The following is a 27,159-nucleotide window of genomic DNA, read 5'->3' on the forward strand; positions in this document are numbered from 1 at the left end:
AAATAGCCTGAAAAATCTTCTAGGATAGGCCTACAACATGCATGTCTATAGGAGCTACAGTAGTTTGTTGTCAGAGACCAACTGTGTGAGTTCAGACTGTGTTTAACAACAGAGATGTTAGGGTGGGAGGGAGAGCAGTGGGAGACAAAAGACTAGTGACTTTAGGTTGCCCTTGAGGTTTGATACACATATGAGTATTTTTTTTCTTAAGATCACCAGTAAATCTGTATTAATTTTGGCCAGAACCACTTAAAAAAAATCGTTAAAGCGGATTAATCAAGCCAGTCCTGTTTAATGTCTCCCGTTAATTAGTTTGTCAGCAGTGTTTTAATATCGCCTAATGACTTCATATTTCACTGATGACATTAAAGGGGTGTTAAAAGAGGGGAAATGGCCCATTCAGGATTCAGTTCTTTTGCCATAAGATGCCCTCGATGAATAAGACAAGGTCACGGAGGCCTAGCCTTTAGGGAGATATACATTATCAGGGGATGGGGCTGGGAGAAATCCCATAGAGGAAGCTCTCTCCCCTCTAAAACAGCATGACGGGCACAATGTGATACAGTTCTGTCTTAGAACAAAACACTGCACAGGGAATTCATGATACAGCTTAGGGCAGCCACGCTGTATAGGATGACAGGATAGCCCCACAGTGTACAATAATACTGATACTGGGGACTTATGCCTGCGAGGGGACTGATTGTTATACTGTTCATTTGTGTAGCGTATTATAACAATACAACAAGTTTTTGTTTTTAATGCATTAGAAGTTAGCTCTTTTCAATCTTCATCAGCAGTTTCTGAAGCTTTCTAAGCAAGAACAAAGAAATCAGAAATCGTATAGTTGTAGCTCACAGTATTGAGAACACTGCATTTTCTCTGTGATGAAAATCCTATGTTAAACAAAATGCTCAATGGAAGCTAATGGATCCCGAACAAGTCCATGCACTGCTTCCAAAATGCTTTGTTTGACAAATCAATTTTCCCATAACCCGGTGAGGAGAAAAGTGATGCGGATTGATCGCCCCCCTGACTTTGTTTCCAGAATATTGTTTGATGGCTGGATAGATTAATTGGTATGACATTTGAAAGCCTTCTCTTGACTGTCAGCATCCAAGCCTCTATACACCAATCGAACCTCGGTCTAATTGTCTCCTCTATAATACCTCACTTCACAAATTAGAGACGGTGCCTCTATAAACTGTTCCCAATGTAAGACCTAAACAACATCACGCTGCTCAATCAGACACTGGTTTGAATAGGGGTGATGCTGGGCTGATAAGATAGAGCGCATTAAAGGGCATCACCCCAAACCGCTGCGCCAGCACATCTTCCTCTCAGCACAGTAGATCTGAAATATACAAATCAAATCCAAGCAGCTGCTCCAAGTAAATCTAGAGTCATTAATATACAGCAGTTCATACTATTTGTATCTTAATTAATATGAATTATGACTACAGTGAGGAACACAAAGAGAAAATCATCGAAATAAATGACCTTGAAAACGCTGGTATGTTATGTTAATTATATAGTTTTAAGATTTGGTATTTAAATGTGTTTTTGTATGTCTGTTTTTCTATGTGTACCATTGTTGCTTGTAACATAATCAACAGTGCTCTTTATAATAGGCCTTCTTCATAGAAGACATCTTGACATGTCACAATGAAAAATGACAGAAAAGTACATAATAAATAGAAAAGTAATGATGGCTGAATTCCATTTAGCTGCTTCAGTTTCAGGGTCCTGGTATTGTGCATGCTGGCTCACGTTCACACTGTCATGGCTTACTGGGACACTCAAATAGCCGAGCCATTGTTACTGTTAATAATAAGCAACATCTTTTCTATAAGTCAAAATATGTGCTGTGAAAAAGGCCTATTACATTAAAAGTAGGATTGCGCTCTATGTCAGTAACCTGTATTGTGTGAGACAATATGAATTTGTGCAACAGAGATTTTTCCATATTTTCCTTCAATATCTTCCTTACTTGGACTCCAAGTAAAACAATGCAGTATAATACACTACATGCAAGACATAGTACAATAATAGCAGTAATCCTCACTCCTATCAAAGAGGAAAGACAAATAGACCTTCAAATGTAGCAATACTGTTTGCATTTAATCTTCCTTACAGTTTACTGTATATTGTGCAGCATGTGGTTCTTGGGAGAGGTTTATGCCTAACTCCAATGGTGGCTCAGCAAATAAGGGAAGAAAATGAAAAAGTTAATCTAGTAAAAGTTTCTCAGTTGTTATCGGTGCATGTTTTGTAAATACAGTTAGACATTTCTGCATTAAATTAAATCTAAAAACAACATTCTTTTGTCCCGCCATGGTACTGAATGCAGATTAGTTTGGGGGTAAAAGAAAATGGACACGGTCTGGTCTAAAATACTAAAACAGGCAATAATCTACATTCTATATAGTGTCGTTATTTTTCGACATAAAAAGGACCAAATTTCCCTGAATCAAATAAGACTGCAGTTATCTGCCCGCCACAATTCATCACCATTTATTTATCATTCACAATGACTAATTGCCTGACTTGACTTCAATTTTGTGGGCTGGGTTCCTCACAGAGCAAGCTGCTCGGCTGCCCACTTCCCTATCACCCCAACACACCCACTTGCCTTTGAAAAACTGTAATTGAATGAGTTTATGTCGTCAAATTGATTAATCATATTAATTCTTACTTATTAGTGGGATGGTTGAAAGTGATGACAATTAGATTAATGAAATTAGTTAATTCTTCCTACCCACACCATACTCCCAACTATAACGAACCACAAAAAAAAGCATTGAAAGGGAGACTGTTATGACACAATTGGCAATCAAGATTTGGCTGCTAATTGAATGTCTGCTTTTATTAATGATGAGGTTTATAAAAAGACCTTGAGAAGGAATATTAATTGATTAATCAAAGTGCTCCAAATTAAAGGGGGAGTATACAAAGCAGAGGTCGGACATTTTTTCTCACATTTGATTGTGAAGAATGCTGCAGCGTCTTTCACAGAATGAACACATACCTGATTGATAAACAATCAACTGTTTACTGACATTTGACTATATAGCTATCGTTTAAATTTCCCTGTTGACTGAAATATTGTTTAATTTATTATTGACATATTAATATAAGTTTTGGCTGTTAATATTAAAATACAATTCATAGAATTTTCTTTCAGTATATTGTGATTAAAACCAATGCCTTTGCTAAATGTTGTCCACACATTACTGTGATCAAAAGATTAGTCAGTATTTGTCAGTACAACATGTTGACATGATGAAGAGGCTCCACTCCAGACTTTACAGTGAAGCTGGAAGTTGCCTGACCACAGATCAGTTCTGCAGGGAGCCACATGTCCCGGTGGGACCGCAGCAATTCATTCATCATGCCTGTTTGCCTGTTGTGGAAAAACAAAATCCGCATAAATATATGTAGATATAAGTAAACAGAGTGTGAGATCTCTCGAGCCGATATACTGCTTTGAATTTCATTACGCAACAAGCTGTCCGGCGGTTATAAACGATGCTCATGAGAAAGAAGTGATTGTTTCATATGATAAAGATGAAATATAATAGTTTATGCCACCATGAATCTGATTTTAACGTCCACACTATTAGAAAGACAGATAAGAGCATTTATGACTATTTGCTTTGTGTCATAAAGGGAAGTGGGCTATTTGATTAATATGAGCAACTGGCTGGCTCCAGGTTCAACAGATTGTGTTGAATATAACTTACAGAGGTGGTAATGGGCTGGTTTATATACTAAAATGTGAGCTGTCACACATGTGAGATAAGCAGAATTATGACTAACACATTCTGCATTTACACAGTGTAAGGTTTGATATGCATGCTGTGTTAATGTAGGTGAGTAATGTTTTTGTTTTCGCTGAAGAAATATTTACTTAGATGGCAAGATGCTATCTTCTCATGTGGTCTATACAAAAGTGTAAAATAGGTTGGTTTTCACATTCAAAAAACATATAAATCTTGCTCACAGTTACGCTGCAGGAATGGATTACACCATGACTTCACCTATTCAATCAATGTATTGGGTCAGTATTTTTTTGTATGTAGCTTCTATTATATTCAGTCCATTTTTTCATATGCAGGGAATTTTTGCCAGCGAAACAAAAGAGGAACTCACTAATTTTACTCAACAAAGTCTGTTTACAATTTTTGTACTTGAGTTAGGGACACTTGGGGTTGAATACTAGTTTAAAGGTCCAATGTGTAATACTGACAGCTAGCGTTTAAAGTGGTTACTGCAGTCCAAATTCAAAATACTGAAAAGAGTCGTCTCCCCTGGCCCCTCCTCCCCCACCGTCAAACGGAAATTTCAAAAGGAGAAAATACCTTTAAAATCTTTAAAAATGAAAGAAATTTAGGGGAGTAAGCTTACCAGACCATTGTGGAGAGTCTTGTGAAAAATATTTTAAAAACGCAACCATGATAATACACTGCTGGGTTTGCATCATGTATCTATGTATATGTATATATTGCATCAACGTTTACATTACAGGAGTAATGTAATTTATAACTCTATATTGTATTTGAGCTTGATTATAACTTTTTTATTATGAGTCTGACGGATTTGCTGTCACTATATTACACTCATACACATGGTCCATTAACACAGCAGAAAAGAGTAATATTGTATGCAAAAAGCTGATGCCTGAAGTATGGTAATCTTCAAAGATGCAGTAAAATGTTTTATTTATAATAAATCACAAAATGAATGCCATCCAGGTTTTTTTGAAGGAATTCCAACCATATTATCGTGGAAAATGTAAACAGCTAATTCAATCTCCACAAAGAAGTTTATTACAGACTGATTTCTTATAATGTCCGTACATGGAAAACATTTGTAATCAAAAAGTGATGGAGAAGAGGTCCTGGTACACCCATTAAAACCTTTAGTCTGCATCTATGAAATGGATGAATTAAATGTGTCTTTATTCAGTTCTTTTTGTGCAATTCTGCAATAAAATGTAAAGACAAATAGTAAAAAATGCCTACTGCAGTTTCCTAAAGCCCAAGTGACGTCTTCAAATGTATTGTTTTGTCTATAACCCAAAGATATTCAATTTAAAATTATAGAAAATATAGAAAAGCAGCAAATCCTGACAATTGAGAAGCAATTTTGATTGATGAATGACAAAATAGGTATTGATTCATTTTCTGTCGATCAACTAATCGATTAATCCAATAAATTGTTGCAAAAGTTGTGATTAATAAGAAGCATATTAACAGGACGCATGTGTGCTTCAGTCACTTTGAACTGGACAAGGTGAATCTGCACACTGGACACCCACAGGATGCTGTTATTGGATGCTCATTTGCCAATACCTGCCTGCAACACCAGATCCCTAATGGCCCTATTCATCCTTCACTGACCACTCATCTTTGGACCCAACCCCTATACATTTCACAATCCTGATGTCCCGCTGACAGGGTCCAAACCTTTCTGTTGCCAGATGTATTGACAGCCATCAATGTTAGACTTGATCAAATGCTACCGCACCAGTCAGAGGCCATCAGTGGTCAAGGCATCCTCATCGGCAGGATCTATCGTCTCTGTTTACGCAGTCCATCCTCTTTAAACTGTGCTATTGATCTTGGCCTAGGTCGTGGAGGTTTGGCATCGAGGTAGGGGAGAGGTGGAGGGGTGGAGGGGTGGTGGATGGGAGAGTGGGACGGAGAAGAAGGAGAATAAGAACACAGAGGAGGAGGATTCCCCAGGGTGTCTCCAGTGCCAGTTTCTTCTTATTTAGCATTTGACCCTGCTCTTGGCTTTACTGCTCAATGCGGCTGCCTTATTTTCAGCATATAGTCAATGGCTGCCAATATTGTGAATGCAGACTTGTCACTGCTCTTCAACAAAAGCTTAAAAATACTCTAAACAAACAGAGTTGATGTAGGCTATTTGAGGTCAAAGGTTTCATTTCTTTCCCCTCCAAATTCCTTTTCTTGACTTTTGTCAAGTAACTATTTGAGTGAAAGACAATATCAAACAGTTTTTAAATCAATTATCTTGTTTCTCACAATGTGACAGGTGCTCTGTACCTCCACACTTGCCGTTCAATTATGGGAATTTCTCGTGGTCACCTGTTGCTGCCGTTATTTTACAGCTCTGCGCTCCAGTCCATTAGCAACACCGCTGCCGGAGCAGAGCCGATAAACCATCTGGCCAGGTTCCTGGAACAGATAGCAGCCTCTTAATGGAGTGAAAAAGTAAAAGCAATTAATGTCACATTAGCACATCACTAATAAGGCCTGCCCTCCAGTATGCTGCGGCAACAATAATCGGTAGGTTCAGACTGAGATACATCCCAACAGCCCATTACTGTTAGTGCAACTAAGTCCTGAGGAAGGCCGTGGTAGGAGAACTGATTTCCACAAACAAATAAAACCCTTTCAGGTGAACTGATCACTCACTCGGAATGTAAAGTCAATGTTGACTTATTTACAATATTATTTAAACCTGTAATAATTGATTTGTTTTTGGCCTCTTGGGGGCAGCGCAACAAGCTATAAGAACAATGACACCTCATAAAGCTGATATGGCGAATGTGTTAGCAACATTAACATTCATTTGCACTCGTGTGTCTGGCCACTTGGTGAATGTAAGTCTAATATTCCACTCTCTATCTCTCTCTTTAGCTGCTAAATGCTCCACTATATTCACCAGCTATTCCCAAATTATGTCCGTCTGTTGTTTGGTGCTAAGTAGGTACAATGGGTTTACCGTATTTACCATTTTAAAAATTGATTTAATGAGTTAGCATGCTAACATTAGCTAATTAGTACTAAACTCAATACGCAGCTGAGACTGATGGGAGTTTTTCAGGTGTTTGCTCATAAACCAAGAGGATTAACACAATATTATTCTCACCTTGACATACCAATATGTCTTTTATATTAGAACATTTTGTGTTCAAACAAATATAGATGCAGTTTTTGGGTTTGCTTTTTGTCAGGGTGGCAGCAATACGGCGCCATATGGAACACTTATCTTTGGTGAAAATATGTTCCAAGTAAAATCATGAGATCCAAGCCGTCATGTTTTCTCCTGAGCACCAAAGGCAGAAATACTGTTGTGAAATTAACAATAGATTCTCTATACCAAACACGGCACCTACTGCAGCACAGTAGCTGTGTTTGAGTCTCAGGCCTCCATGAATCTGTCACATTGTTGTCATGACCTCCCTCACTTTCAGCTCTTGTCTTTGAACTGTAATTCAAACTTCACACAACAGCAGCTTCGTCTCAAGAGCTTTCCCAAAAACAATGCATGTCCTCTCTGGCTTGAATGAGACTGGGGTTTTAAGATCTGGCTTAATTGTTGTCTTTTCCCCATGTTTAATTATAAAAAGACCAAAGCGCTGTCATTGCTGCTGTCTAATTCCACCATGTTCCGCTAATTATGTTGTGTTAATAGAGGTTTTTCTGTTACAGCGTCACACTCATTAACTCAGCGGTGACACTGCCCTTAATTGGATAAGAGGCCATTAAGTCACTTTTCTCTGATTAAAATTATTGCTTCTTTATAAACATCATCGCTGACACTAACTGGTTTAAAGCACATGAAACTACATAAGACATAGCGTTCACCATGGTGTGTATTCAATATGTTGCCTTTTGTGTTGGTTCCACCTTTCTGAAGATGTTAGCAAAATGTAAATCAATCAGATTTCTAAATATAATATTACAGATTTAAATCCACATTATAAAATATTCTCATCACACCATCACAAAGAAAATGTTTTCTTCCATATTAGGGGAAAATGTGTCAATTGCTCCTGCATACTCTGGTTGCAGATACAACGCAGCTCTATAGGTTTAATAAGGGTCATTCTGGAAAGAGAAGCTCTACAAACCTACAAAATGTCAGACACTGCAGTATCATTACTCACAGTAAATGGGCTTCTTTTCCCAGCGTCTCCCTTTTGTCTTTTTTTGTTGTGATCCTCCTGGATCCGGTGCACAGCAGGGATGCTGGGAACTGATATGCAAAGCAGCTTGTAAAATACTAACTTTCAGGTCAACTGATGGAGCAACAAACCGATCTCAGTGATTGAATTTAATTTATGTAGAATTCCGGTTATGTTATTTAAGGCTAAAGCAAAATCCACAATCAATAGCACTGCTCGCCAGCATGTTTAAATACCTCAAAGTTAAAATCAAGCAGACCCCCATTTAACATAAGGTATAGACAGAAAACAGACTGACACCACCACTGCTTTCCATTCCCCAGTACCCCTGTTCCCATACCCACACATGCCCTCAATTACCCTATGAGCACCACATGTGCAACATCATTAATAAGATCCACTAATAATGGTGGCGAGCTCCATTGGCCGTGAGTGAGATTTGACTAATTACTGTAATTGTATTGGAGTCATGCTCATTAAATATGAAAATTGTGTTCTGTGAAATGAATGGGTTTTCATGATCACTCTTGTATGGACAGGCAAGAAATAAATTAGAGAGCAGTTTCTCGTTGTGCAATTAACTACAGCACACACAGCTACCTGCCACACCCCGCAGTCTGGTAATATAACGTGTGTGTGTGTGTGTGTGTGTGTGTGTGTGTGTGTGCGTGTGCATGTGTGTGGGTATATTTTTGTGGATGTTTGCCAATTTGCCATTACTTGTTGCTTATGATTCTCTTTACACATACTGTATGCATGACCTGCCTGCCCACGAGACGTGGAAATGTTAATATTGCACAGAGCATATAATTGCAATTGTAATGATGTTTTTCTTTATCTTTTATAGATAAAGTAGTTGTTCAGCTACATTTAATACATTTTTTTCGTTTGATTTGATGTTTCCTGTAGCTTATATCAAGTGTCTTCTCTTTTTCTGGTATGGTTGTACTGTATGAATGAACATGTATGCAATTTTTATCTTTTATTTGTAAACCACTTATTTAAACCTGCAACTGCTGAATGTTTTTTTTTTTTTTTTTTTTTTAATGGCTCTGCAACCATAATGTATGATCACTGTCACGGGTGAAGAAAAGCTCCATGTTATATAAGGCATTCATGACATTTCTTGCCATAAGCAATTAGTGGTGAAAAAAACTTCCTATCCAAACACAACAGAATGTGCCTGTGACTCTTTACTGTAACTTTTGTTCATACTTCTTTTGATCATCTCTGGGGATTTCAGCAGCTGTCAGGACTCCAGAGCCTAGACGACAGCGTCTGGGAGTGGCTACGTCCCAGAGGAGCAGAACACCCCACCCCCCCCCTTGGTTCTGCATGCTCAAGTTGTTTGAGAAATCTTGCAATGCAAATGTGGTACTTACCTTTGCCGCCCAGCAACAAAACTGTGTCACACTCATGGCGTTCTGTGAAAGCCCTGATTTTGTCTGAGGAGATATAGAGGTGAGGAAAGGCAGGTAAACAAAGCATAATGTGGAGGTCAAATGCTAATGAGTGCTCCATTTGTTACGTCTGGCTCCCTCCAAATGCAAAATAACAACGTCAGAGGCGCCCAGACATAATAAATCATCCCAATAAATAATAAACTTTGAGATTCAGAGTGGACTTAATGGTATTCATTGTGCCACCTCGAATGAATTTACAACCGAGTCCTGATTTCTCTCATGTGGCCCTATTTAAATTGTCCCATTTTAAGTTGCGTGCTTAAGATGGCAAGATGCTTGCAAGTCCATTTTCAGGCCAAACACCCTACCATATAATTTCCATCTGCTCACTGGTTAATAGGGTAAGACCAGAGAGAACCCCACTATGAACTGTAACATAACTTGCTTTAGATGAGATACAGGCCATAATGCTGCAAGATTTGAACAGATGCAATGCCATGCAGGGTTTGCAGCTGTTGCGAGGCCTTAGAAAACCCACAGCTGTCCCATCTCTGTCTGAGTCCCCAAGTAAAAGGAGACTGAAAGACAGACGTGACTGATGAGGTGATGAAAACCCTAAAGAGGAGAGGATGAGGAGTATCACAGGTAGTGAAGTGCACCATTATAATACACATCTGTTTCTTTTCTGCACTCTCTGCACTCCAGAGGTACTGTCACTCAGTCAGTGTGGCTGCCTATAGATGGCGCTCAATTCATTTTGAAAAACACTGGCCTTTCTCATGGCTGTCTATCACAAAGTGCCACAGACTGCATGGTGGTGGGGATGAGCTGCAGAGAAAGGCACCCTTACCTGTCCTTGAGCCAGGCGACAGAGGGAGAAAAAAAGAGTAGATTCAGCATGTATGTACACTGTAGCTGGGAGCTATAAATCATGACCTTCTTCAATTTACACAGGAAGCATATTGATGGTTTCTTATCTCCTTCCCTCACTTTCACCTAGTTACATTGTCTAAGACAACACCACTCTGGGTAACCATGACTGACACTTTACAGCCTATTCCTCAGTGGACTCTCACCTCAGCCGCTGAATAATCCTCACATGAGGCAAAAGAAAGGAGTGTGAGTGTACGGTAGTAGTGTCAATACAAGGTTGCTCTAACAGTGTGATCATAGATTTTCTGAAAGAGGTAGGCAACAAGGTTGCCTGATTAACAGACCGCAGTGTGACAGTGTCAATGCCCCTTCTAAAGCACCGGCAGGCCCGACGACTGGTGACGATTTAAGGAGAATAAATCATGGTTTATAAGATGGAAAGTCACTCTGAGGACAGTGGGCCATGCCCTAAATCCCTGCTAAAAGACTGAAAACAGAGAAAAAAATACTCGCAATCCTACGAGGGAAGAGCTGCAATGATGAGAAGTGTATGAGACAAGTGATTATGTGTTTTCTTCTTTTACTTTCCTTGCAGTTTTTTTTCTTCAGTGTTTTTTTTAGCGGCCCTAAGCCTTGTGCATCCCTTTAAAAAAGTTGCTCTGGTGTTCTTAGAGGACAAAAATGCCTGTGTCAAAATGCTGTAATGGTTGGTGGATTTTAAATGGGTTTCAATGGGGACATTTTTGTCCTTGAGGGTGAGGCTGAGTGTCTGTAGTTTGGCTACACCATTAATTTGTTATTATTATTATTATTATTATTATTATTATTATTATTATTATTATTACTTATTATAGGAGCTGAGGTTGAACTTCCAAAATTCGAAAAGAAAACCTCACACTCTTGCCAAAATGTATGCCGTATGAATTAACACTACACTAACATACTGGTATTGCTGACGTACTGTGCAGAACAATCCACAAGTTAATACACAGTTGTTACTGCCAGCAATAATATGGAGTGGCGGGCGTAGCCGTGCCAAGAGAATAAATAAAAAAAAATGGAAAAGTGACAAGTCCATTTATTTGTTTAATTCAATCTTCTGTTGAGAGATGTTTTCACTGGACACCATAGTTGATTTTGTTTAAGGGAATGGTTTGTGGCTGATTAAACACAGACTTACTCCCCCAACCCCTAAAGTTGAAAGCCTAGTAAATTAAATGACTTCCACAGGATTGCACCACAAAGGAACAGAGTGAGTCAGATGTGCATTCAGCCAGTGTTGTAGCCAACACAAGGTCAAACGGGACATCATGTAGACAGCGAACCAACTGACAGTCGGGGCAGGAGGATGCCGTTACACCCCAAGGCACCCTCTTGCTAAAGTGCACACAGACAGATGCACACATGATTGGTCATGCTAGGAACCGTTTGACTGTACATTTCATATGCTGAGATCAGGACAAGGCTGTACTGTAACACTGATAGATGTGTCTAATGAAAGCATGAAGACAATTAGTACTCACTATTATTTTGTTGATAACCATTGAATAAAAAATGTTCGCCAAAACATTTGGATGATATGGAGTCGCAAAAAGTAACAGCTCAAGGTGGACAAAGGAACTATCAGCCTGTTCTGCTTTGGAGAGAATGACTTATTGTTGAAGGGAAAAACAAGACCTTTAAGTGTTTATGAAATCTTTACAGTATATAGAAATTTAATAACTAAATAATGTTTTTTGGAGTGTGTGTCAAACTGCAAATGTGATTTTAATTGAGTCTTTAATGTACTGTAGGTAATGTTAAAGCTCTGCATATTTTTTATGTTAGGGGAAAATTCCAATAAAATATATATTTTGTTACATTATATAGTGTCAGTATTATCATTGTAGGGTGAAAACATTAAAATTGTATTTACTTGCTAAAACCATCAGTATTGTTCCATACCAGGCTATATATATATTCCTTATTCGGTATATTCACATATTTTAGAGTTTATCAAACTGATGCTCAAAATTATTTATAGACTCAAAGATACAGTTTTGTTGAGGGTATCCATGGAGTCAATCATCACAAGGTACATCTATCCAAGCATCTTTGTAGATGCTGGGTGACAATCTACACAAAAAAGATCACAAAGGTCTTCCTCAGGACTGAGGGTTGGGTGGTTGAAACATTGTCACGTTCATGTAGAATAAACAAGATAGCAGTGTGGGATTTTATTTTTTGGTATCCATAAAGGATTTTGTTATTCTGAAAGAATTGTGATATATTATATAAGTTAACTTGGTCAGTAAATATGGTATAAACTAAATGTTTTTGAAGATAGATTTCTTCCCATGTTCGTTAGCTTGAAGGTATTCATGAAATAATTTGCAGTGATTACATAAACCATGTGATTTTATTGTCACTGTACATTCAGTGCACTCTTAGATCTGACTCACTCCAGAAAAAGCATATATTTACACATGGATACATTAGGCATGAACACAACAAACAAAACACAAGAAAATGTCACACAATACTGTCCAGTAAGACCCAGCTGTGGTTGGCTTTTTGCTTGTTAATCCCAAAAAATTGTTACATTTTTTTCTCAATGTCTCCCCAGGACTGTGTGTGCATAGTTACCCTGTCCTATTCCAAGCATAGGGTAAGTTTATAATTAAAATGAGCCAAAGCTCCCTTTTAAATTGATTCATATATCACAATTGCTAACATATTGCTTTTAAGGGGTGTAAACCTCTTGGGTAATCACATGTCTACGGTACATACACCTAGCAGGGTCCTTTATACTCCGCGGACCAGGGACGGCCAGGGAGGTTCCTCCATGTTTTATGTAAATCTCGTCATCTGAGTGCATGGAGATAAGTCCGCAAATGGAACAGCGAATAAGCAGCTTTCTCCTCCGAGGAATGTGTTCCCCAATTGCAGCAGGTTCATCTACATTTTTTTTAATACCCAGTCAGTGATGTCACTTTATTTCTGTGCCACTGATTCCCAAGAGGAACCCATGGCCCGTTTCCAAACCCAGTGTAATTTTCAAAATATGAATTGAGGTATAGGGTCTAGACTACTTCACTCGCTATACGTCCTGCTGTGCTGATAACCAAAATCGATGATAACATAGAGTGTGTGTTTCAGCATTAAGAGACACAAAGACACAGAAAGGAAAAAAAGATATCCCACCTTAGACCAAATATAACGGACTCACGACTCATTACAGTGATTTATATTAGGCAGCTATTCAGGTGGGCTCTAAATGTGTGTGTTGAAGTTGCTGATAAATCATGAGAAATTCATTAAATGGGCAAATAAAACAAACGATCATAGTTATATCAATGCACAGTATGGTGAAATATGCACAATACATTTGCAACGTACACCACTGTACAATATGTCCACATTGTAAACAAAGCACAACTAAATGTCTGATGCTCCACAACACAAGGGGTGGCCATATTTGCCTTGCATAGCCCAGTGATCGGTCTGTTATGAAACTATTACAGACCCCCATGAAATCGGCTTTGTAAAGGTTTAGACAAACCCTCCCCACTGTCAACCGAAATAAAATGTCTCTCGTCCCCAAGGTAGAGCCAAAGCAGAAATTTAATTGCTCCATTTCTATTGAGAATTTCAGCTAAGGAGACAATTAGAATTAATTGGATGTAGTAGAACCATTTTAGAACTCTGGAAATAAATTAAGCATTTTTCTTTTATTTTCTAATATTAATTTGAAAAGCAGGGAAAGTTGGGAAACAATTAACTACGATCAGTCTTCAAAGGTCACAGAGAAGGTACGTGTAGAGAAGTTATGGGCCAGAACGTGTTTATCAACACTTAAAACACTCTCCTTTAACCATGGTAATATGAAAAACATCACTTATTTTAGTTTCTTCTCATAGTTAGGCTACAGGGCGAGACTTCACACAGCAGCGTCTCTATTGACAAAGAAGCTGATGCTTGATCAATGCATATATCGACTGAACAAAAAAAAAGATCAAAGATTTTCACCACCATTGTAGGTTTAGAGGATGCTAAAAATGAAATGACGCACAGCTGGATGATTAGCAGAATGAAGGTACAACCATTAATAATATACTGTAAATAACATGCATCAGGCTCAAAATGCAGTTTTATCAGTTTTCCAAGTATTTGAAGACATTATGCTTTGGTTTGCTACTGTACAGCGGTAATACATCCCTTGTTTTCAATTGGGGATGGTTTAGCTGGTTACACATTTGGGGAAGTGTATCATGGGAATTGTATTCTCTACTGTATTGGGTTAGAATTATGTATGCATTACATTACAGTGAATCAATAGCCTCTGTTCCTGTGGGGATCATCAAGTATAGAAACTGGTGTAGTTACTGGTGGCTTGGCTTTATATTTTCTTCTCGTTTAGGCAGAAGCTAATGGCACTTTAAAACACTTTTAAGACACTACTGCTTTAAATTGTTGATAAGGGACAATATCCATCTCACTAAAATCCTAAGAGCAGCTGCTTATTGTATTATTTTGATCTTATGATAACATGTTTATAACTATTACATTATTCTGATTGCTTTGTGTGAATAATTTGGCAATTGGTTTACAATTGTTAGATATTACCCTATACAAGTTTACTATCACTTCTGGAGTATACAGATTTTGAAACTTAGTTAGAGCAACTCAGTGTCAGCATTTCTAGACATGAACATACAGTGTCCGTCTGAATGATTTGCACCTTCATTAAAGATAAAAGAGCAAAATAATTGTCGAAAAATACAGAACATCAGTGAGCCATAATCTGAGGTCTGATTCTTATTCTGTTTCAATTCAGAGTAATTCAAGTTATTCTCAGAAACACAAGTGTCATTATATCGTCGCACTCAAACATTTAAACCTGCAGTAAAGTGTAGCAAACAGTTTTAAAAGGCTGCCATCTTAGATTTTAACGATCAAGGAGACAAAGGGACTCAAAACCCTCAGTTTAAAAAAAAAATGCATTAGTTTTATTTGAACTTGCCATCTTGAAACTCAAATAGATCACAAGGATAATAAGGAGACATTATCTGTCAAACTTAAGCTGTGGCAGTTGTGTGTACTTGCATGCGAAAACGTCTATTGGCCGTTTATATACTTGCACATTTTGGCCTTGCTGATATAGTTTGAAAGGGGAGAGATCATGCCCAGTTTGAATCCATTCATAAAGATGTGGGGCCTTTGTTGAGTTTTTTTTTCTCACTTGAGTTATTTGGAAATCTTAATGCCCAGCGACAACAGAGTCAAAATGTCAAAATCTGCTCTCTCAGAGCCACAATATTTAACCTGTAGTCACACACTGAGAACAAAATATCGGATCATCAAAAAAGTGTTTAGATGCGATCATACAGACTTTGGTATCACACAAGACTTTGACGAAAAACAAAGGACTAATGTGATTAGCTGTGGAATTAACGCTATCAATATAGTGACACTTGTTTGAGCATACAACCTAAACAAAGGGGTGTGGATATGAGAAAAAGCAAAATCTATACAATATAATGCAATCTAATACCACACCATCACAAACTATGGACTCAAAAACAACAAGAGAGTTGAATCAGCACCTATGTGACACAAACTGAACATTATAAACTTTACAAAGGTAGTATTTATTGCAGGGCTATGAGGTTGCATTACACATCGTTTTAGATTGCATTAAATTGCATAGATGTTGCGGTTGTTGTACCTGTATTTAAATAAAATAAATATGTTTTAACAAGCCATAGTTTAAAATTCTCAGCACAGAATATTAGCTTATCATGTGTATTTTTCACAGTATGCTTAGTTGCCAATATTTGTGTATGACACTGAACACAGATAGAAGTAAAGAGTGAGGAGGGAGTTTAGTGTCCATAAGCAAAAACCACTGACTGAGACTCAGAGGCTACCAGACAGAGCTCGCTATTACAATACCCATTATTGCCACATTATTCATAGATGCTTAGTGCAAACTCTTTGTGAACTCTGATCACCAGCCAACCAATGTCCTTCTGTAAGCACCAAGTTGACTCTAACCGCTGAGTCAATGAAGCTACTAAGAGGTAAATACATTACGAGGAAATCGAGAGTCCTACAGACCCATGGCGGGTACCGCTTTCTTTGATGACGAATATAAGAATATGTCTAGCAATTCTCTCACCCCCCCTCCCAGTGCAATTTCACACAATATACAGTACACATATTATATGTAGACAAGTTAGAGACTATTGCTTTAACAACTGAGATTAGAAAATATGGAAGAAAGAACCAAAAACACATAATGTGGCTACGTAGCCGTACAGTTCTTCAGGACATTTATATTAACACACTTCCATTTTGAGATGAAAATAAGATTAGAAACAAATTCACAGAAGCTTCAGGTGATATAGAGCATTGGGTCTCTGGTTATAACAAGACCTCGGTTGCCTGATTTCTGTACACAACATCTTTATATACATCATCATGATCCCATGTCAATCAAGTTGATATTCACCCTTTTCAAAACTATTTCAAGTCCCCTTTTCTTTTATGTGTATTACCATTTAAAAGTGTTAACATGACTCAGTAGTCAAAGCTTCATCCTTTCACTGTCAATTGGAACACCACCTTTATTTTTTATGGGCTGACCCTTGCCTCCCATTGGGTGATGCTGCTGTCTGTCAAACATCTGGCCCAGGTGTCAAGCCTTGGCCTCCAACATCTCGAGGAATAGTTTGTGCATGGGGACTTTGCCCTGCATTTTGATGCTGTAGAAGTGCTGAACAGCCTTAGTGGCGGTCTGACGGAGCAGAGGCAGGGTCATTAGCAGCTTGCCTGCCCGTCGAGGGTCCTCTGGATGCTGGGAGCCCTCAAAGTCCTGCAGAGCCTCGTGGAGAGAATCCTGGAGCCTTTGGACGGCCTCAATATTTTCTATATGCATGGAGTCTGGAAGAAGAAGGGTGGTGGGGAAGGATGGAAGGAAAAAAGAAAATATTTTTATTATTCATAATTCAAAGCTATAACTATTAAATGATAAATGTATTAAATGAAAAGCAAACATTTTCTATTGATCTGCAGTTTGACAAATGCAACAACAACTTGGTGTTTTGCAGCAACATCAGCTGCCTTTAAATTCTGCAGCCTATCTTTGCAAACATGCAATTTTGGAGAAAGGTTTTCTCTTGGTAGTAGTTAATGACGCTCCTTAAATAAATGCCTATGCATGGCCAGGTCTCTAGGGAGAGCGAGGGAGAGGTACTGTAGGTCTGTATAAATATACGGTGGGACAGGAAAAAGATTCATTTCTTTGGGTATCATGGACCACATACATCCCCCCTGCTAATGAATTCAGATGGCTGCATTACTAGGATATCGTTCAGCTGAATGATGGCGGCAGATGGCCTTCATTTCCATAAGAAAGAGCAGTTGGCCCCCTTATGTATAGGATCTAAAATAAAACCAGTTGAGACTTATTAAAAACTGCTCTCTATGTACAAGTCTACAAGTTAGGGGGAAAAAACAGGCTTGTCCTCCAAAGGACAAGCTGACAGAGAGCGTTTTAATGGACAAGCAGTGGTTTGCTTTCAGCCAATTTCACTGCACAGACTTATAGTGTTGGGCCTAATCTGTGTATATCATATCCACAATACATTTACTGATAGATACAATTGTGCACGGCAAAATGGGAATTCAATTCAGTATTATAATTGAATCGAAGCAATGCATCTTGGTATATCTAAGAATAAGAGCGACTCGTCTCATCCTCAGTCCTAACGCACTGTATTACTGTAGCTAAACCAAATGTGGCTGCTGATTGAAGTGTGTGAGGGAATTAGATCAGCTCTGCTATGTGTCATGAAAGTTGTGGAGTGAAGTAAGACCGTGTATAAACATGTAAATGAGGCAGAAAAAAGGAAAGTACAAGGCTAATTATGTTCCTAACTGACTGATTAAGTCTCTTTTACCAGTCGCCTTCTGTGTAAATTGCATTTCTATCTTGGGAAATTAACTAGGCTATGTGGACCGCACATGTGTTCCAGCTCTCTTCATTTGAAACCTTCATGTTAATACTGATCTGATCCTCCTTTAGCTGTGTGAGCATATGTGTGTGTGTGTGTGTGTGTGTTTGTGTGTGTGTGTGTGTGTGTGTGTGTGTGTGTGTGTGTGTGTGTGTGTAAAGCAGAGAGAGAAATGGAGATGCAAAGAAAGAATATGTTTTCAAATGTGTGTCAGTGTGTGAGAAATGAGTGTAAAAGCACAGAGAGAGCGTTTTCCCCCCCGTGTGTGTGTGTGTGTACTTGTGTGCGTTGGAGGTGTTTAAGGGCGGAATGCAAAACTAACTTTGAAGAAACAATTTCCATGTAATCCGTCAGGAGCCTAGCGTCAATCCCGTCGATACTCCGCTAATTACAAAATCAATGGCCATGAATTTCCACAGCTGTCACACCCACAGGACCCCAGGAGCCGAAGCTGAGACTGTGTTCAAACGAGCCGAAGCTGCCCTTTCGCCCTCCCTGAGCTTCCCTCTCAACCCCTGCCTTCCTCTCTCACACTTCTCCCTTACCTTTACATCCCTGTCTTTCCATCAACCCCCCTTACCCTCCAACTCTCCCCTCCAATTTATCCTCCCCTCTTTCCACCCTCCCATGGAGAGTTTGTCATCAGAAGACTAAAGATCTGGGCTCAGCATTTTTCATTTTTCAGTCAGGCAGGAGAAAAGACTCCTAACAGGCATTGATTAGTGGGGGACAGGCCTGGTCTCATGAAAAGCAAACTGTCGATACGGGCGCAGCATCTTCACATTGGAACAAACGAGGCCCGTCGCTCCCCAACGCTCATTCCACTCCACTTAACACATTTTATTGACAGCCCCTGTTTTCCTAATGAAATGCTAAATATATCTCCCTCGGCTGTGGCGCGCTGGCAGCCACTGTTATAGAGATGGAGAGAATGAGAGCACAATGTGACAGACACACACACACACACACACACACACACACACACACACACACACACACACATACAAATTAAAATATAGAAGCGCACCCACACACACACACACACACACACATAGGGAGTGTTGAATTAAACGACCATGCTCCTGACCTTTTCGTCCCCTCTTATCAGGTATCCTTCAGCGTGGAAGTGATCGGCTCACCAGATATAGACAATCACTTGACATTTTTTTGCTTTATTTCTTTGTTTGGTTTAATTAAATGCCAGCTATCTAGATTTATGTAAGATTTAACGCAGAGATGTACCTTCATGTCAAGCTCATGGCACCTTTGCGTTTGCAGAGAAAAATAAGGAGATAATAATAGGATATTTGCAATAAAAATACAAGTTATTGATGCTACAAAATATCACTTTTGTTTAGCCAAGTGCCTAAACCAAAAGTAATCTAATGTACACAGTCTTTGTTTTACAGTGTAAGCCCTGAAATATCTACTACAGTATGCTTCCTTTCATTTTCACTTTAAGAAGCTTTAAAGTTGAAAAAAACCCAAGAAAATCCAAGACTCCATCAAATTAAAGTAGGCCTATTGTTAATGTCTTTCCACATTTCCCCAAAACTCAAAAGGTATTTGGTATATTTGGAAACTTTGGTAGATCTACTATAATTATTATATAAATAAAGTTATATTGTTTGGCTGCACTGCATCAGTTTATAGCGACCAACAGTGGGATTGAGGAGGCTAAATATACCCGAGTTGGCGAGGGCGATGGCTTTGAGCGTGACGAACTCTTCCTTCTCCATGCGCAGCTTCTTGTAGCGTCGGACGAGCGGCAGGATGGCGACGTGCAGGTCCAGTAGGCCTGAGATCCTCGCCTGCTCCTCGTCCACCACGTAGTCCTCTGCGTACACAATCTCGTCTTCGCAGGGCAGCGAGCGAAACACGATGCTCAGCACCAGGATCTCCATCCAAGCACTCTGCAGTAGACTCATCTGGTCTGCCAGCGAGAGAGTGGAAAAACCTGCATAATTGAAAAGAAAATGGGTTCTTTTTTTGAGATTTTCTTTCCAGGTATTGCTGCACTCACACTGTATAACCACATGACAAATCACGAGATCAACCCATTAACCTCACTGCACTGTAATTGGCCGACTCAAGTCCTCAATGTGTTTTATGGGCTGTGTTTGCAGCCCTGTATAATCCGCGGAGAAGTCCAACTTGAAACAGAGGCCGATGACTGTATGTGGGGGCTTAAGGGAAGAATATAAATCAGTCAAGTATGGAGGCCTTTGAAACCTGAGCTAGGGCTGCTACAACCGCAAGACGCCGCTTAGTGAGGACAAATCCACTTTTAAACCTAACCATCTCTTATTCTTGTCATGGCACTAAAGAAAGAACATAAAATGAATTCTGAAATCAAACTGACTAAATGAATGGGTTGAAATCAAAGTGGCCTCAGTCACTTACAGTAATCATTGTTTCTGGTTTGTGTCACCATCTGTCATAATATGAAGTTATCCATCATATAATTTGTAAAACTCTCCTCAAATAGAGCGGATTTCATCTCTAAAACATTTTTGATGTTTGCCTTCATCGGGGTCGTTTCTTAGTCATGTGAACTTTCAAGGAGTGTGGAATTTATAAAGGCACTTTAAGCCTGAAAGGGTTAAACAAGCAACTATATGTGATGCAATTTTTGTAGAATTTAGTGGACTACATTTGTTTAAAAAACAAACAAATCTTAAAAAACTAATTTCAGCTAAAGGAGGGATTTGTTGAAGTCAAAAAGCGATGGTAGAGATTCGAGTATGCTGTGTTTTGAAAGGGTATAGATTTTCCTTTTTTGTACTGAAAATGAAGATTTAACTTTTATCTATCCATTGTGGATTTAGCTTAATACTGTAAAGATAGTTGTAATTTAAAAAAAGAAATCCTAACTTCCACTTATTAGCTTTTCCTTAAAGTTTTCCACTGTAGCTCACAACCTGCATCAGTGGAGGAGTTTGCTCAGTTGCCTTGAATGATGTACTGGTTGTAATGTTAGGTATATCTTATTTCATTCATTTCTATTTCTCTTGTAAAGTAACTGTAGAGTCTTTTGAGCGGTTGCATAATGGCTCCAACAGTAACTAATGGATGAACTATATACAAAGAAACTTCAGATACCACCCTGATGAAGGCAAGATGGCGGAAAATTTTTGAGTAATAAAGCACCGTGTATTTAAGACGAGCGTTTTTGGTCGTACGCACACACTGATCTGCATCTTGTGTGTGCGCTCTCAAAATTAGAGCTGGTTATAACATAAAGTCATAAACATAATTGCTGGAATTCTTTTTAAATTAACTGCATTATTATTATAATTATTACAGAGGGACATAATGGTATTATGATGGGAAAGATTTTCAATCAAGGTAAGACAAAACAAAAACATATTCCACCTGATAGATACTTTCTTGATCCTTTTGTCTCATGTGTTCAACCTTCTGCACTCGAGGAAACAATCCATCCAAGATCTTGAGGTCGACCCGTCAACTCTCTTCTCTAACATTCGCACACACCACATCAAACAGATGGACATCTGAAAGGACCTCAAGCGCCACAATACCTTTCACTACTCTATAGTGAATGGGAAGGTGATTGGGGGTATTGACCAGGGCGTTGAACCCACCACTCTGCTTACTTAAATCTGAGGTTGTATGGATGGGAATGGGGCAGGTTGACTTAAAAGAGGTCCTTCCGATGGTTCTTATCAAGCAAATAGAGAAACGACGGGGTGAGAGAGAATGAGGGAGAGAGAAAAGAGTGCTGGGGGTGTCATTGATTAGTAGATTGTAATCAGTCCACCAAATGCGCAAGGGGGATCGATCCAAGCCTCAGATCTGACAAACAGACAGTTGATGGAGGACATCCAGTACACGTTTAGTGGGGGGGTGGAGGGACTACAGGATCACTGAATGTACATACTGTAGGCTGCACCAGGAACTCATGAATTTACTCTCCATCCCCAAAAGACAAGAAAACGAATGGCTTTAATCCAGTAAGGTGTATTTAGAATAATGAGGGAGGATCAATGAGTCTAACATAATACATGTGTGGACAAAGTGAGTGAGAAAAACTGATGTAAAGGAGCAATGATTTAGACAAAAAATAATGCTTATTACTAGTGTGTAATACATCAAAGCTCTTATTTGGTTCACCCACCCAAAAAATCATTAAAAGATCGGTTTTATACCACCTTCTTTTAACATTTCTTTACACATTTTGTGAAAGAAGTGCACCATTTTTAGCTGTCTCATTCTTTTCTTCATCATTCTTTTCTATTCCCCAGCCTGTGTGTTTTTTTTTCTCCACTCAATTTACTGAAGCGGTGCAGTGACTTCTTGGCTCCCCGGGGGTCGCCCCCAAGCTTCAGGTGTGCCGCCCGGAGGTGGCTGAGTTAAGTGTCGCTGTGGAGGGTGATTCCCCCTGATGAAATATCAATATTTCACCCTACTGATTTACTGCCATTTGACCAAACATGACACATTATTGAGCAAACTGGGAATGTCTCTGTCTCTGCTGTTTTCTCCCCGTGATGACAAAAAGCATGAACAAGGGATGCCACAGGTTTCCACTACACTATAAGGAAAGGAATTATCATCTAGCATTCTGCCCTACAACGGCAGACAGCAGTGAAGGAGAAATTAAGGAAAAATAGTTTAACGTTTACAGGCTGCCAGGAAAACTGCATTGAAAGGTTGTAATGCTTTAATTTTATACCTTTTAATGCTGATTAGTCCACCTAATTAAATCATAGGCTATAAAGGATACTTAAAAAAAATGCAGATACTGCACTCTGCCTTTGGATGAAATCGAAATAAAAATCAATCTATAGTTTAATACATTTAAATATGGGATTTAAAGGCAACTTAAACACACCAAATTATGTGAATTCACTAAAGTCAAAAGCTGAGATGGTTACTGACACTCTGCTAAGCTAACGTTATCTTTTAGTCAAACTAGCTTAGGTTAGCTGTAGCTACTGCCTTATTTAGCTAGTGTATGTTGGATAACAAACTGAATGAACAAAATATTGGTTTAACCGATCATTTTCAGTTAAAGAGAAAGTGGGGTAAGTAAATGTAGCTAGATAGTTGCTCACCAGCTATCATATAGCTCAATAGCTCTCTTGCTTTAGCTGTCTAGTTGGCTGTTTCATTGTGACAGAGCCCGTAGATTTTCTTTTTTTTTTTTTTTTTACAGAAATGCATTTCAATGGGATGATGTTTGTTATACAGTTAAACCGAGTCTTTCTATAAATTACATTCATATACTTATTTGCAACAGCACATTTCGAAAATAATAAAATAAAAGTTTTGTCACTTTGATTACATTCTATCAATCTAATGAGTAAATGTTAATTTACGTATTTGCCAGGTTGCAAAAAGCTATCACTCCTATGGCAACTAATGCAGGATAACACTTTTTATCATTATTATTATTATTATTATTATTATGTTCAGTCACTCATAAGTCGTAAGGGAAATATTGTGGTCTTGCTTAAATATTGAAAAAATTAACTTAAAGCATGAAGCACGATGTGTTTACTTTATTATCATTTGACCAAAGTCACGATCTTCCCCCAACCTTAATAACCAAATGGTTGTTATTGTTTGTCTTTGTAACACTGAATTAAGTGATGGTGAATCAAATTTGGGATTTAATTCTACTTACTAGGACTGTAAATCTACATGTAACAGCCTATGATGTTACAGGTCATACTAAATCACTGTACCATATGATTTAACAGTATATCATGCGTCTATTTCTATAAGGTACCAATCCTCAGCATACCGTGGGATATTAGTGATTGTTTGCACAAAAGAAGAGAGCTATGGCTATGCAACAGTACAGTACAGGTACAGATCAGATAAGTAATTGAATCCCTATTCAGTACAATGAAGATACTGAGTGGTTGGCAGTGAAGCTTGAAGCTGTCATTGAGAGCTAGGTCTAAAACAGACAGCAGTTCACTCTCTATTCATTTAGTATCATTACAGGCCTCCTAAGAGCCCTAATGGGCCTAATAAAAAGACAGAGGTAATAATGAGACTAGAGGGCCCTATATGAGCAGGAAGAGTAGGAGGGGGAGAGCCAGGGGAACACGCGAACAAGGAAGCCACAGAGTGTGTGTGAAAGATATGATGGTAGAGAGAGTCTGTGTGTGTGAGTGGCAGAGAAAAAGAGAGGAAAGAGGAAGAAAGCAATGCTAAACTGAATGAACACTAAATACCAAAGGGCGCTGAATGCTGTTGCCTGGAATACACATCTACACATGTTGTGTGCACTAACATGATGGTGTGTGTGTGTGTGTGTTAACAGCTGCACAAATTAGTGGTCACCTCTGACCTCCTGCTGCTATTCTGTTTCCATTTTCACGACAGTGTTTGCAACATCCAATCAATGGCTGCCTTGTGATGACTTACAGCCTTCCTCTCAAACATGTTTTTTATTTGGTGCATATATTTGCTTTCATATTTAAAGTAAACTTGTGCACATTAAATCACATCATAATAAGTTGCCTTTAGCCCGGCTTTTCAAATTCACAAATAAGCAAGCCTTCAAAATGACAACATGTAACAGAAAACCTATTTAACGTGGCATGTTTCCTCCCAGGTCTCCACATCTGGATGTTGAAGGACTTTTACATTAATGGAGCGATCTGCAGTAATGACTCTTATTACCTCATCGTTAAGGCCATTTGCACAGTGGGCTATGAGTGTAATGATGGGAGTGGACTGTTAAACTGTAGGGACCCCTTTTGTCTTAATCGTTACTTGGCGACACTCTGACCTGGTGGCCCCGGGTAAAATGTCCCAAGAGTGTCGCATGCCCCTTTAATAACTCTGTCAGGTCTAGATTTAGATCTACATAGCATACAAGATCAATAGTTATACATAGAAAATGGAACAGAAATTGAGGTCCAAAAATACAACGGCAGATTTCTTGAATTAATTTCTGCTCGCCTGTAGCTATGACGTTGTTAAAGAATTGGATTTGGGATCTCTCTCTGAAAAATAGACCTGAATTAGATTTTTTTTAAAAGCCAGTTAAAAAAAAGATGTGTCAAGATGTTTGATGAAAAAGAGAAAAGACTTCCTTTTGTCCCTGTTAAAGCATCTTGCCGTGGTGAGACAGCACCCTTGCCTTGGACCCCAGCGTCCCTCCAAAGCCAAACAGCTCCCCTGTGTCTTTGTAAAGTCAATCCTCTGAGGTTCCCAGGACAGGTTTGGTATCAACACATTGATTATCATACCATATTGATATCATTATCAATGAAATATCTTTGGGTTTTGTACTGTTGGTGGGACAAAACCAAGGCATTTGAAGATGTTACTTTGTACTCTAAAATTGTGATGGGAATTGATTGAGAAAATAATTAGCAGTTAATTGATGATGAAACGTGTGTCCTGCAGCACTAAATTGCAATATAAAAGTGATGAATTGGCCACATGTGCAATATTGCACAAACTATACTTGACTGGATCAATGAGATGTATCTACTTCGAGTCTAACCTGTGCTTCTTTTAAACATACGGAGGCCCAAAGTGTATGTTTCAACTGAGATAAAAAGAGAACATTTGCATAACAAGTCTTATTTAAGAATCTGTCAACAAGGAGCAGGTAAATCCATCAGTATTCCCCTAAATAAATCAATTTTACTGTGTCTCCTTAAGTAAGTAAGAGGATTGCTTTCTTTAAGTCTGGGATTGAAATGGAATACATTGACATAGGGGTGGACCCCTTCCAGACTCTCCCACCCTACCCAGTCAAATCAAAGGTTTCAGCTGCTCTTTATTGATTAGATTTTAGAATATGGGACTAGCTTCTCCCTAAGGTGCAGATGAGTAGCAGATGTTAATTATCCTGTGTGTCTGTGTGTGTGTGTGTATATGTGTTTTTGTGTGTCTGTGTGTGCGTGTCTGTGTGTATTTGTGAGTGAATGTGTGTGTGTGTGTATTTGTGTGTGTCTGTGTGTGTGTGTATGAGTGAGTGTGTGTGTGTGTGTGTATGAGTGAGTGTGTGTGTGTGTGTGTGTGTGTGTGTGTGTGCGCGTGTGTGTGGGGGGTAATGTATGTGCAACAGTCAGTAAACTACTTCAGTAAGCTTATACTGTATCGTTCCAGCAAATAAAAGTACAAATGTGGGCTACTTCATTGTCAACAGCTCACACTACCTTATACACTACAATACATGTTTTTAAATTTCATGAACCAAAACAGCTGGTCAGATAATCATAGTTCTATTTCTTATATCATACAGTAATTTTGTCTATATTATATATATATATATATATATATATATATATATATATATATATATATATATATATATATATTTAAAAAAATACATGATTGTATTTTGTTTTTAATCTATTTTTGGCAAAACACAGGAAAAAAAGTAAATATGAAGTGCTTAAAATTGTTATATTAAGAAATGAAAAGAATCTGAAAACCATATCCCAGACAACACATTCATCCATTAGCAGTCATGTCTCTCTACCTGGGATATGTTTTGCCCAGCCGATGATGACCACCAGTTCGCGGTCGGCCAAGTCGCACAGCGTGGTCAGGGCCTTGATGTCTCCGTCGGGCATGGTGGGGTCAGGCATGGCATAGATTTTCTCTGGCTCCACTACCAACAGATGGGAAACGATCTTCGTCACTGAAAGAGGGGAGGACGGACGCAGAGATGGAGAGAGAAATGAGAGATGGATTGTGAAACAATTTTAGGCGACAGCATATACAGTTAAAAAAAGAAGAAAATAACAGGAATGTAGGCTGGATTACACTGGGGCACAGAAATGACACAACAAATAAATGAATAAATAATACATAGCAAAAGTGTTAATTCAAAATATAGTCTTGTGTCATAATGTCATAATATATGGTGAAGTCAAAAAAGTGGCAGGTTGAGGTTGGCCGGGTCATGAATCAGACTATAGCACATCTGAACACAGTTCAAATTGTTTCC

General features: G+C 38.7%; 1 protein-coding gene across 1 annotated transcript in view; it reads right to left on the bottom strand.

The window, feature by feature from the left end:
- Positions 1–12,792: 12,792 nt before the first annotated feature.
- Positions 12,793–27,159, bottom strand: part of esrrgb (estrogen-related receptor gamma b) — a 39,439-nt gene continuing 25,072 nt past the window's right edge. Inside the window, exons 5-7 of the mRNA XM_031321947.2 lie at positions 26,689–26,850; positions 19,897–20,166; positions 12,793–17,136 (exon numbers count right to left, since the gene is read on the bottom strand). Of these exons, the coding sequence (XP_031177807.1) occupies positions 16,892–17,136; positions 19,897–20,166; positions 26,689–26,850 (677 nt within the window). The 3' untranslated portion in view covers positions 12,793–16,891. The remainder of the gene's footprint in view (positions 17,137–19,896; positions 20,167–26,688; positions 26,851–27,159) is intronic.

This window comes from Sander lucioperca, chromosome 19 (assembly GCF_008315115.2).
Source record: "Sander lucioperca isolate FBNREF2018 chromosome 19, SLUC_FBN_1.2, whole genome shotgun sequence".
Taxonomy (NCBI): domain Eukaryota; kingdom Metazoa; phylum Chordata; class Actinopteri; order Perciformes; family Percidae; genus Sander; species Sander lucioperca.